The sequence below is a fragment of the Plectropomus leopardus genome, chromosome 4 (assembly GCF_026936395.1).
Source record: "Plectropomus leopardus strain MGB_pleo_1.0 chromosome 4, ASM2693639v1, whole genome shotgun sequence".
NCBI classification, from domain to species: domain Eukaryota; kingdom Metazoa; phylum Chordata; class Actinopteri; order Perciformes; family Serranidae; genus Plectropomus; species Plectropomus leopardus.
The window spans coordinates 1,589,835-1,602,701 of record NC_142179.1 but is presented as its reverse complement, the minus strand read 5'-3'; the positions used below and the strand labels follow the sequence as shown (position 1 = coordinate 1,602,701).

Here is a 12,867-nt window from a genome sequence, read left to right as displayed (position 1 = left end):
AAAAAAAACCCTAAAAATTAGCTTTAAAAAGATGAGAATGAATGAATTACTAGAGTTATATCAAATATCCATGAAATGATTCTTTGGAGTAAAAACATGAGATTAGAAGCAATGAGCAGCTTGGCAAGAAATATCCCAAAAATTGCAAAAAAAAAAAATAGTAAAAGGTAAAAAAAAAAAAAGACAATTAGTTTAAAAAAAGGTAGAGGTTATTGGAAAATTATTTTTAAAAAATTAAGAGAAATTGTCCAAACCACTATATTGTTGATCACTATAATTTTATATTTAAAATTCTGTTTCAGAAGAAAATAAATATGAATAGATATTTTTGTTAGGTTTTTTTTCTCCTTTTTTGCTTATTTTCAGGTAATTTTCTTCCACTTGTCTTGTTAAGTTATTCATTTCCTTCTTGCCATGTCTGTGAAAGAAACCAGTTTGCTCAGGGTTTAAAGGGTTAAGCGTTTGATTATTTGTTTTTTACTTTAATTTGCTTTCTTCTCAAGTTGTTCATTGCGTTCCTCCTTCTAAAGAAATCAAGCCTAATTTCCCGGGTTTCAAAGGGTTAAATGAACTTAAGGTTACCAGATGTTTTGGTAAAATTTAAAGAGAAGAAATCTGCAGTTATGTTTCCCGTCATTATATCGTGTTATGAGAAAATTTTTTAATAAAGGTTAATTTTGATTCATCTTATCAAACAGCACTCAGTGTGACTGTGTGTGTGTGTGTGTGTGTGTGTGTGTGTGTGTGTGTGTGTGTGTGTGTGTGTGTGGGTGTGTGTGTGTGTGTGTGTGTGTGTGTGTGTGTGTGTGTGTGTGTGTGTGTGTGCGCTGGTGAAACAGGAAGGTGGAGCCATCCTGGAACATCCAGCTGACACTGAGATGTCAGCTGGATGTTCCAGGATGGCTCCACCTTCCTGTTTCACCAGCACACACACACACACACACACACACACACACACACACACACACAGAGACAAGAGGCTCTGATACATTTGAGGATTTTACCTTATTTTTCTACAGAAAACCTTCAAAATGAGCTGCCGACAGAATCACACGTACTTTCTTTCTTTCCTGCAGAGTCACTCTGCTGTGAAACCCAAAATCAGACAGGAAGTGTGTAACTGCAGCTGATAACTGATCTTTCACAGCGCTGCATTTAACACAAACATCTCATCTAAAATCAGGTCACAACTGCACCTTCCGAGGAAAGAGCGAAGACGGAGGAGATTAGTCTCAGCCAATCACACACACACACACACACACACACACACACACACACACACACACACACACACACACACACACACAGGTAAACAGAAATCCTCATAAAAAACAGTTGTATCATATATTTATGTAGTATTCTGTGTTTTTTATTACATATTTTTGATTGTTACTTCTTTGCTAAATTTTCAGGTAACTTCTTCTTATGTTTTATTATTATAATTATCTAATTAAATAGGTACTAATTTGCATGTATTTTCATAACAATGATCTGAATATTGGAGAAGGTCAGCCTCAATTTTTTTTCTCACTTTGTTCTCGTGTTAGGATCAATGGTTTTTTACAGAGAGAATTTTTTTTTATGTATGTATGTATGTTTTTCTTTTATGAATACAAAGATGTTGAGAACAGAGAGAGGAAGTCACAGAGAGAGCAGCTTCCTCCGCCGATGATCAGCTGATCAGCTGATCGGCTGACCGTCAGAGTTACTAACTGACCGTCAGTAACTCTGTTTGTCTGGTTTCAAACGAGCCCACGCAGAGAAGGGAATCCTGGGAAACATCATGAGACAAAGTGGACTTTTTGTCCGACAACAGGCCTGTGTGTGTGTGTGTGCGTGCGTGCGTGCGTGCGTGCGTGCGTGCGTGCGTGCGTGCGCGCGTGTGTGTGTGTGTGTGTGTGTGTGTGTGTCGGACAGACACATGAAATTCTTTTGAATGAGGTCAGTGAACTAAAGAGACCCTCCTCTGTCCTCTGTCCTCTGTCCTCCGTCCTCCGTCCTCCGTCCTCTGTCCTCTGTCCTCCGTCCTCCGTCCTCCGTCCTCCGTCCTCTGTCTGTTCTCAGGTTGTTTCAGCGTAAACAGTCAAATGTTCAGCAGGATCCATCAAACAGGTACACATCTGTCACACATCTGTCATTATTACATATTTAACACCTCCTCTGCCCTCTGACCTTAAACATCACTTTTTTGTGCTGCATCTTTCAAAACTCTTTAAGCCTCTGAACTCTGTGCAAAGTGAGCAAATTTGTAGATTTAGAAATATATTTTTTTAAAAAGCTGAGGAAAAATGTCCAGAAAACTATATTTCAATTTTTTCTAATGATACAATTATATAATAATAATATTTTTATCATATAATATTTATATTATCAAATTATAATTGTTATAATTATAGAGTAATAATAATAGTAATAGTATTAATAGTATTAATAACTTTCATGGTACTTTTTTCAGGTCAGTTCCTTGTTTGTTAGTTTTTTTGATTTTTTGTTTCTTACTATGATGAATGGTTTCATATTTGGGATTTTTGGGGTTTTCTTTTAAGAAAGTACACCTTTGGAAAGCTTGTTTTCTATTTTTTTAAAGGAAAAAAATGCTAAAATGTTTTCTTTAAAAATTGCTAAATTAAAAAAAAGAAACATGCCTCCTAAACCTTCAGGTAGGCAAGTTTTCTTTCAAAATTCAGCAATGAAATAAATTCAAAATACAGTGATTTAAAGGCATATGCCCCTCCCCTAGAGCCAAAATAAAGTAAACACAAGTCCCTCCCTTGTGTTTACTTTAGTCCTAAATAACGAACAGTCCCAACAGTGAGTTTGATTTAAATATTCAGTTCTAATCTAGTCTGGATTCATTATATATATTTAAAAATACATATTTAAAAATCTATTTTAAAGTTATGAAACAGAACCGCTAAGTCTTGATGGTTGTTGTCTTAAAAAATTGCCTTAAAGTCCTGGAAGAGTCCTTGAAAAGTCCTGGATGTCTATTTTTGTATGAACCCTGCTTTGTCATTTTGGGACGCTTCCTGAATCAGCTGATGCTGTTGTTTGTGCCTCTGCTGGTTTAAAAGGTCCGTGAGCTCGGCGCTCTGCCACGTCTGATCGTTGCAGCAGGTGTGGACAGTTTGACCTTTGACCTCACCTGGCTGTCCTGCTCAGGGTGGAGACGGGACAGCTGATGGACAGCAGGACCGTCTCTGCTGTTCTGCCTGTAAGACGACAGAAGCTGTGCAGGATGTGACTGTTTACATGAGGGGGAGTCGGTCTCCACGGAAACAGGTGTGTTTATAGCTCAGTGTGTTGTTAAGGTGTATCCACCGCCATCACACACACACACAGACACACACACACACACACACACACTCACTCAAAGCTGCCTGTTAACACACACACACACACACACACACACACACTCTCGCACACTGTCACAGAGGATGTGTGGGACACCTCACAGCAGAGTTGCAGGATTGAGCAATAAGCCACACACGCACACGCACACACACACACACAGACTGGCCTCTCGTTAATTGACTGTATAGTGGTAGTATCGTGTTTGTTGATGCTGCAGCGCCACCTGCTGCCTGCAGGCTCGTTAGACATCACCAGAGGCCTCATTAGGTGGATTTCCATCACAGATTTGTGCAGAACTTAAAACTTTAAAAAATGTTTTTAAAGTGTGGATGAAACACAACTGTGTTTCCACTGATACTGGTTACTGGGGTGATAACACCCCAGTAACCATGGCGATGGTTCAAAACATCAGCAGCTTTATTTCTGTTGCAGCGACCGCACTAGCCGTCATTATTTTTTCAGTCCGAGGCCACGTAGGCGTGTTATGGAGCCGTGATGGAAAGGCGAGCTCCTCATACGTGGGAGCGGCCACGAATAACGAGCTTCTTGGCACAAAATGTGCCTCAAATTGCAAGAAATTAGAAAAAGAAAATGATATGAAAATTCATTTTTAAAAAAGGAGAGACAAATTATTAGAATTTTACTTATTTACAGAAAACTATATTTTATTATTATTATTATTGTAATTATTAACATTTGTATCCATATATTTATTTAGTGTTTTGTTAGGATTTTTTAAAAACTTTTTTTGTTTGTTTACATTTTCCCTTTTTATTTCTTTTTGTGTAATTTTGAGTTAATTTCCTTGTTATTTGTAACCTCTTCCCATGTTTTAAAAGAAATCAAGCCGATTTACTCGGGTTTTAAAAAAAGAGAGAGAAGATTCAAATAATTAAAAAGGGGGGAGGGGTCCAAAAAAACTAAAGGCGTCTCTCTCAGGACACTTTGACTTGTCTGAGCGGGAGGAGCTCAGCTGAGAGCGATGACACTAACGCAGTGACGGCGAGCGAGCGTTCATCAGAAACCAAAAATCAGATCATCAACTTCAGCTGTCGTTCATTTCATCATGAGCACCGCGATGTTCCTGCAGAGACGCGTCCAAATGTTTGTCTCTTTTCACCAGCAGAGGGACACTTTAGTCCACTAAAGCATCACATGTCTCACTGAGGACAGTTTACTGAAGCGAGTCCTCTCAGCTGCAAACACTTTTTAGAGTTTGAAAATCCTAAAAATGGTTAAATAAGAATTTAACCTGGAAACTCAGCTGGAGCCACAGCAAGCTCCACATCTACAATCTGAAACACTACATCTTTATTATTCACTTTATTTTAAACAGTGAACAGAGAATACGCAGTTTAAAACACCTCAAGAGTGTAGATGGTTTTTATTTTTTGAACAATTGTAAAATTTATTTATTCAGGGATTTTGTTAGGGTCTTTTTTTTAAAAAAAAAAAAAAAACTTTGTATAACATTTTTTCATTTGATTTGATTTGATTTGCTTAATTTTTCTTTGTAACTTGAAAATTCTTCTCATGTTTTTTAAAAAAATCGAGCCAATTTGCTCGGGTTTTAAAAAAGAGAAAGAGCATGAGATGAATTAGAAGATTTTACAAAAGAAGGGGAAATATCTAAAAAATATATTTAGGTCAGTTATTTTAGTAGTAATATTATTATTATTATTTATTTATTTATATTTATTTTTTATTCTTTTTGTTTGTTTTGTATTTTTAACTTTTTCTCTTTTTTTCCTTGTAACTTTTTCCCATGTTTGTGTTTTAAAAAAAGAGAGCAAAAGACAAAAGAGACGATTATCCAAAAACGGGAAAATGTCCTAAAAACTAACTCTAAAACTCTAAAAACGTTTTGCTGTTTGTAACAAAAAAACACATAAATTGAGTTTAAAAAGGAATTTATTTAAGTTGAACATGAGGCAAACACGGTGATAGTGCAAGATTTGCTAAAACAGTGATATAAATATATAAAAGTATTTTATTTTACACTGCACAGTAAAAGAGGCCCGAGCCTAAAAAACACACAACAAACAACAAACAACAAACAACAAACGCGTCAAATTCAGGCAGATAAACATGAATCAAAGTGTCAGATTCAGTCTGAACCATCACGGAAACGTCTGTAACTAATGAGTTTGTTTTTGGCACGCTTGATTTGCAAGTCAAAGTGTTTGTGCGAGAAGTTTTCCTTGTTGGCTGAAAACTAATTTCTTGCAAATTTGTTGGACCTCTAACGCCTGAATCAACATTAGTTTTCATGTGCTGCATTCAGATGCCTTTTGTCGAGAAAATCGTTTTGATTTCTGTCAAAAACACGATGAGCAACTTGGAAAGAAATGTTCCACAAACTGCACAAAAAAGGTGACAAGGAAATGATGTAAAAAAAAAAAAAGTTTGGGTGGGGGTATTAGATTTTTTTTTAGAAACCTATATGTATAATTCTCTTCATATAATTCAAAATATATAAGAAAAAGTACTCATTTTCTGGTTTGTTTTGGGTTTTTTTTACCTTTATTGTTTTTGTGAACTTATTTTTAGGTATTTTTCTTGCAGCTTTTACTAATTTCTTGCTCATTTTTGGGCCATTTTTTGTTCCCTCTCCTGTTTGTGTGTTTGAAAGAATCATAGCAGCTCGTTTCAGCCGTCCTCATACATGAATGTTGAATGAAAAGGTTGTGCTCTGTGCGTCAGACTCACTGTGACTCTAACTGTGACTCGGGGTATTTGCATGACTCCTGTCGACAGTATTTGGTTATTAGGAACAAAATGTAAACAAGACAGCAAACGCAAACATGTAACATCAGCCTCTGTGTTTTTAAAGTGCTCAAAGTGTGAAGAAACCTGGTGACACTTTTATGTCAGATTATTTCTTTTGAATATTAAGTGACAAAGTGAAGGTTTTCGTCTCTGGAGTCAAAAGTTAAATTTGGTTTTAATCTGCAGCAGAGAGGGAGACTCTGACCTTCTGTTTGTCGTAAATCTGCTGTTTTATCGTCTCAAACAAACATTTGATCTTCACTTTTATCTCGTATCACCTGACCGCCTTCCTGCAACATGACATTTGATGCTTTTTAAGTGCTGCTTGTGCACATTTTTACTAAAATCTGAGGTGTGTAAAATAAGCTTTTAAGTAACAGTTCTGAGTGCTGTGAGGAGATTAAAGGGATAGTTCGGGTTTTTTAGGCTGGGTTGTATGACAGGAAGTATGTTACATACGTTAGACGTCAGCCGACACGTCAGCAGTTTGGAGAAGCAGACGCTTTTTTATTTTCAGCCACTGAAAAAACTGCCACCTAAAGAAATCAATAACAATGTAAGCGTCCAAAAAAAGGGAGATAAAATGAAGTGGAAATTGGGGTTGTTAGACTTAATCAAAAAATGAGGGAAATGTCTAGAAACCTTTATGCATGAATTTTCTAATAATCTATTTTAAAATATATAACAACAAAATGTTTTTTTCTTGAGTTCATTTTCTTGTTTGTACTTTTCTTTTATTGTGTTTTAATTTATTTTCAGGTAACTTGAAATCTTATCACTTTTTTACACAAAATTTTTTGATGCTTATTACATTTTGATACCGATTAGCGTTGCCAGAAAATGTCCTCAAAGTGCTAAAAATATATATATTTTAATGTAACATAATTTCAAATTTATAATAATAAGAATTGTAAACATAGTTTTCTGAATATTGGGTTGGCTCAGACTGTCGGACCGCGGTCTGCTTCTCCAAACGAGGGACCATCCACCGACTCACTGCCTCAGTTTTCGTGTTTCGTGACTTGATGCAGAAAGTTGTCGTGTTTCCTGCTCCAGCTCGCTGATGCTCTAAAGATTTTGGCACAAGATGAGTTCTGTAACGCAGATTAAAGTCCGCCGCCGCTCAGGTTCATAGATCTGTTTGCGTGATCTGAAGCTTTTGGCAGAAAAGAAGCAGATTAAAGTCGCCGCCTCTCTGCGCTCAGCTCAGGTGTGAGCGTCGGCGTCTCTCTGTGTTTTCAGAGATTTTATTGCACATGTGGATCAGCTGTTTTCTGACTCAGCAGCTGCTGCTCGTTGACGCTGAAATCTTACCGTTCAATGTTTGTTTTTCCTCCACAGAAATGAAACAGGATGTGATGCAATGCGCCGTCACTTACTGTCCTCGTTTCTGAAGGTGAGGAGGAAGATGATGATGCCCGTCAGCAGCACCATCATCATCACCACGGACGTCAGGAGGAAGGCGCGGCACGCCGGCCGGCCCGTCAGTCTGAACAGAGCTCCGCCCACTCCGCTCCTCTCAGCGTGGCCCCCCACGGGCGGGCTGGGGAGCCCCACATCCAGAGAGCGGTTCACCGACTGCAGGGACGTCAGCGACCTCTGACCCCACCGCTGGCGACCTTCGGATGACCTGAGTGAGACACAGAATGTTACTGATAAAATGAAACTGAATTTTAATTTTAATTTAATTTTTTTCAACAACGTTAAATTGTGCTAAAAGATCGTCAATTTTTTTATTTAAAGAAAAAAATAAATAGTCGCCAAAACCATTTTAAAGAAAAATCATTCTTTTTCTTATTTAAATAATTCCCAATAAAAGTAAAAAAAAAAAAAGTTGGCCAAATTAAAAAAAGTAAAATAAAATCTTTAAAATATTACTAAAAGGAAATTAAAGGGGGAAAAAATTGGGAGTTTTTTATTTTTTTAAAAGAAAACATGCCTTCCCACAGGTTTAAAAAAAAACCCAACAAAAAACAGCGACTTTAAGTTGCATGCCCCGTCACAAAGTGAAAATTTAAAAAATCCCTCCCCAGTACATAAAATATTGAGTTCTGATCCTGTTTGAATTAATTATTCTTTTAAATAATATATATTTTAAAAGCTTATATATAGTAATAAATAAAAAGGAGTATCAGTGGTTGTTTCAGAGAATGTATGATCTTTAAAATTTGCCTTGAAGTCCTGGAAACGTTCTGGAAACGTATTGGTGAAAATGAGTCCTGCAGAAGCGTGTTTAAAGTTGTTAGATCGATTTTTAAAAAGCTGAGCGCTCTGATACCTTTTGACCTGCAGCTTGCCTTTGCTGCGCAGGAAGCGGATGCTGTAGACTCGCTGCATGGCGGCCGGCAGGTACGACAGCATGTCCGAGTTGGTGGCGAGGCGGGGCAGGCCGAGGGCGGGCAGCGGCGTGAAGCTGCGGCACAGCGGGCACTGGATGGCGTCGGGCTCGGCCGACTTGACGTTGATGCGCGCCAGGCACTCCAGGCAGAAGGTGTGCTTGCACTGAAGCATCTTGGGACAGCGGAAGATGTTGTTGAACTGGCTGAAGCAGATGGAGCACTCCAGGTCCGGCTCGGCGTCCTCGGGGCCCGGAGGCAGGAGAGGAGACGGGCGCAGGTCCGGGGACGGGATGATGACGGAGACCTGGCGGGACGGGGGCGTGGCCAGGGCGGAGGTGGGATAAGGGTTCGGGACGGGAGCTGGAGACAATTCGATGGTGGACGGGGGTCGCAACCTGAGGCTGATGCCGGGGTCTGGGAGCGGCGAGGAGGAGCGGTCTGGTGATGGGACATGGTTTGGACCTTGGTTGTGGTCTGAGGACACCAGAGGGTGAGGAGAGTTCTGGTTCAGGACCGCCAGAGAGCTCTGACCCGTCCTGATGACCACAGGAGGAGACGGGGAGGTGTCCGCCAGAGGAGGATGATGGGAATGCTCGCAGGGGTCAGGAGGGGAGTACGGAGGTGTGTCTCTGTACGGATTCATGATGGACGGACGGAGGACAGAGGACGGACAGAGTGAGAGAAGAAGAGAGCGACGCTCCTCGGAGATGAACAGACGGAGTCGAGTCTTCAGCTGCAGGATGATGATGATCAAAACTCAACCTGCCGATAAAAAACATCAAGATTTAATATGTTTACAGACTCAATATATGGCCAAAAGTATGTGGACACCTGTCTGTTTTTTTATATTTATATATTATTATATTATATATTATATATTTATTTTATATTTAGGGGTCATTTACACGGTTCTCGCATGAAACATGAAACTTTTGTTGCAGTTTGGTCTTTTGGGTGTTTTGGGGGCCTGAAAACAGAAACTTTTGAAACCAGGTTCCAGAGTGATTTTTTTTTTAAACGCCACCCCTTCTGTCACCGTGGAAACTGGCAAAGCACGGATCCTGTGAGAACGGTGACGTCCCGGCTGCACTTTGCACACTGCAAACTACTACAGACTGCAGACTACAGTGTTTTCGGTTGTTTTTGCGGACCTAGGTTTACTGGAGATTTTCTTTTAAAATGCAAAGCAAAGACTTTTCCATTTTTAGTATGTCCGTTCTCGTCTAAACGTGGCCTCAGAGCTCTTAATGACGTTAAATTCTGCATAAACTCATATTTTACAGTTTGTTTTTGTCTTTCTGCTGTTCTTACATGACGACGTCCTCGTGCACAGAGCCAGCTCCGAAACAAATGTGTTTCCCAGTTTGACCCGCAGAGTCCTGACCTCACCCCTCAACACAATCCACAGTAAGTAACCAAAATTTATTGCCAAATTTTTACAGTTGATTTGGAGTCTGTCCTGATGCACTTTACAACAACGAAACAAAAAAATCCACACAAACGCACCGCCGCGGTAACGATACAGCGCAGATATTTTTTGGCATCATCATCATTTGGCTTGTGTTACTAAAATCATATTTTAACACGTTTACTGGGGCACGTGGTGGCTCAGTGGACAGAGCGGGCGCCCCACGTTTAGAGGCTGTGTCCTCGCCGCAGCGGCCGCGGGCTCAATTCCAGCCTCGGCCCTTTGCTGCATGTCATCCCTTCTCTCTCTCCTCCTTGCACACTCATGCTTGTCCGATCAATTAAAGGCAAAAATGCCCTAAAATCATCAGGCATTTTGACTATTTTCCACCTGATGAGGTCATTTTGACCATATTTGGCATATGGAGGAAATACATGCTATTTCCACTAGGTGACCTGTCACAGTCAATGTAGCTGCTGATCACTGACATATCCCAGACTGTCAGCAGCTACACTCACACACTGACATATCCCAGACTGTCAGCAGCTACACTCACACACTGACATATCCCAGACTGTCAGCAAAAAAATCTACTTTTGAAAATAAATATATATATATATATATATATATATATAAATAAATCTCAAAACATAGTGTCATCATGACAAAACCTGGCATTTAAAGGGTTAAAATTCTGAAAATTAATGAATATTTGATATTTATGATTAAGACTGAACTCAATGAAAGTACAAAATCATATGAATGTATAATAGGTTTTTAAAGCTTGATTTTAAAAAGCACATTTTGTGCCCAGCGATATGAGTGTGTGTTATATTAACGCAGGCCCCTAAGGGTTAACATCAAACAAGGTCCACATTAATCAGAAATCCTGTCTGTTAAAAATGTTAGTAAAGATCCCAAAGACATCAGATTTGTCAGGTTTAGAAGTATAAAATGATGCACTTTTCAAAGATTAAAAAAGGTCATTTTTTTAAAAAGAAAGACAAACTTACCTCCACCGTTTCAGCTCTGTACGAAACTGCAGTTTGTGTAACTTTAATTAAAACAGGACTCTGCTCTGTGTCTGCATAAGAAACTCTGTCCCGCTGATCTCATGCTGAAGTCAAACCCGGCATCAACGGGACAGAAATTTGCATCGTCCGTTTTATTCAAAAGGGAAATAAGATGCAAAACAGGCCGTGCTCTGACGCTGAGGAGCACCCGGCAGGGACCCCCTGCAGCTCTCTGCAGAAACACCAGCATCGACCGACGCCTTTACCATCAGTCCGTCACACTGCGTCTCTGCCGCTGTTTGGTCTATAACATTTTAGAAAATAGTCAAAATGTCCCAGTTTATCAAAGTCTTCCCTGATGTTTTTTTATGTCTTATTTCGTCAGTCCCAAACCCAAAATATCATATTATAATAATATATATTATATTACATTAATGTGTAGACATCAGTTTTCTAAAGCCAAGAAATATCCTGCAAAGTGCAAGAAATTAGTAAACCATGACAAAAAAATTACCTAAAAAGCATAGATTCATAGAAGATTAACTAAAAAAAACAGGGTAAAAGGTCTAGAAACTGCATTTATAATAATAATAATATATTTAATATTATATCACAGAAGAAAATATAATAAAACATCACAAATATTAAATAAATAAATCATTTTTGGCACTTTTGTTTGTTTTTATTTTTTGTGTGCATACTGTCAGGTAATTTTAATGAAACTTTTTTTAACTAATCTTTTGCTAATTTTTGGGCCATGTCTTCCTCCTGTGTTTTTAGTTTTTAATTTCCTTCAGCTGGTAAACCTGTAGATTGTAAAACTACTTCCTGGAACACCTCAAACAGGAAACACGGTGATAGAAATGTTGTTCAGCTGCACATAAAAGCTCCTGTGTGTGTTTTCGTCTGCATTCTCATGTATATGACATCCAGCCAGCGAACAGCTGATCTGCTGTCACTTCCTTATTTCCTCAGTACGTCAGATCTGTTAACCATTAAAGGCCAAAACAAACAGAGCGTTTACAGAAACACTTACTGAGCAGTTTGAGCCCTTAAAATAAGTTTCACTCATCCTAAAAACACCTGGAGGCCCCTACATATATTCTGACTAATTGTTTCATTGCAGCGGGTTCATCATTTTTCTTGTTTAATATTTGTTTTTTTTTTCTTTGTTTTTTTTTTACCTCTGCAGCTTATTTCCAGAGCTGTGGAAACCATGATTAGGGAAGGTGCTACAAAAATAAAGATTATCATTATGTGTTGAAACTGTAAATTGTAAATAAAATAAAGTAAAAACAAAAATGGATGAAGCTACATATTGGCAAAAGTTGGCTTTTTTATGTTTGACTGAGATGATTAAAATTATTAAGTCGTGACTGCTAATTACAGGAGGAGCTCTGAAAAGGAACTTTTTAATTGTCCGCTATTACAAAGAAAAGAAAACTCACCAAACTCAGTGCGAACATCAACGACTTTATAATTTACAGCGTTATTCTGGAAAATGTGAATGTGAATTGATGTCGAAGAAAATAAGGGAAAACTCAGCACGAGCAGCCTTTACATTCGGCACACATGCAACACTTGTTTGGTTAAAACCTCCTGTTAATTCTGGCGTGACAAGAAGCCAAAGAGAGAACCAGCTGCAGTGTGTGTTTTACCAAAATATCGCATTTAGTCGACGTTATACGTGGTTTTGTTGGCAATCAGTGATGCCGAATTTATCTCGACATCATATTGATTAGTAAAATATCAGAAAAGAAGCGATTTTACGATGCGTGCGCCTTTGGACATACATAGAAATCTAAATTGCAGGATTCGTAAATGGAGTTTGGCGCGCTCCTACCGTTCAGAATCCCCGGTGATCGATGCCGCCTCTCACCCGGCGCTGCAGCATCGTCAGGCGGATCCTCCGGGAGGTTATCAGCCCCAGTGTCGTGGTCGTGTCTCGGCTTGAGCTTGTGTCTCTCTGTCCGCAGGGTGACAG

General features: G+C 38.9%; 1 protein-coding gene across 1 annotated transcript; it reads right to left on the bottom strand.

Moving 5' to 3' along the window:
* Positions 1–5,247: 5,247 nt before the first annotated feature.
* On the bottom strand, positions 5,248–12,866 carry LOC121944732 (uncharacterized). Its single transcript, XM_042488621.2, has 3 exons — positions 12,727–12,866; positions 8,402–9,224; positions 5,248–7,753 (listed from the first exon to the last, which is right to left on the bottom strand). The coding sequence occupies exons 2-3, from the start codon at positions 9,103–9,105 to the stop codon at positions 7,495–7,497; spliced, it is 963 nt and encodes a 320-aa protein (XP_042344555.2). The 5' UTR covers positions 9,106–9,224; positions 12,727–12,866; the 3' UTR covers positions 5,248–7,494.
* Between the last annotated feature and the right edge of the window lies 1 nt (position 12,867).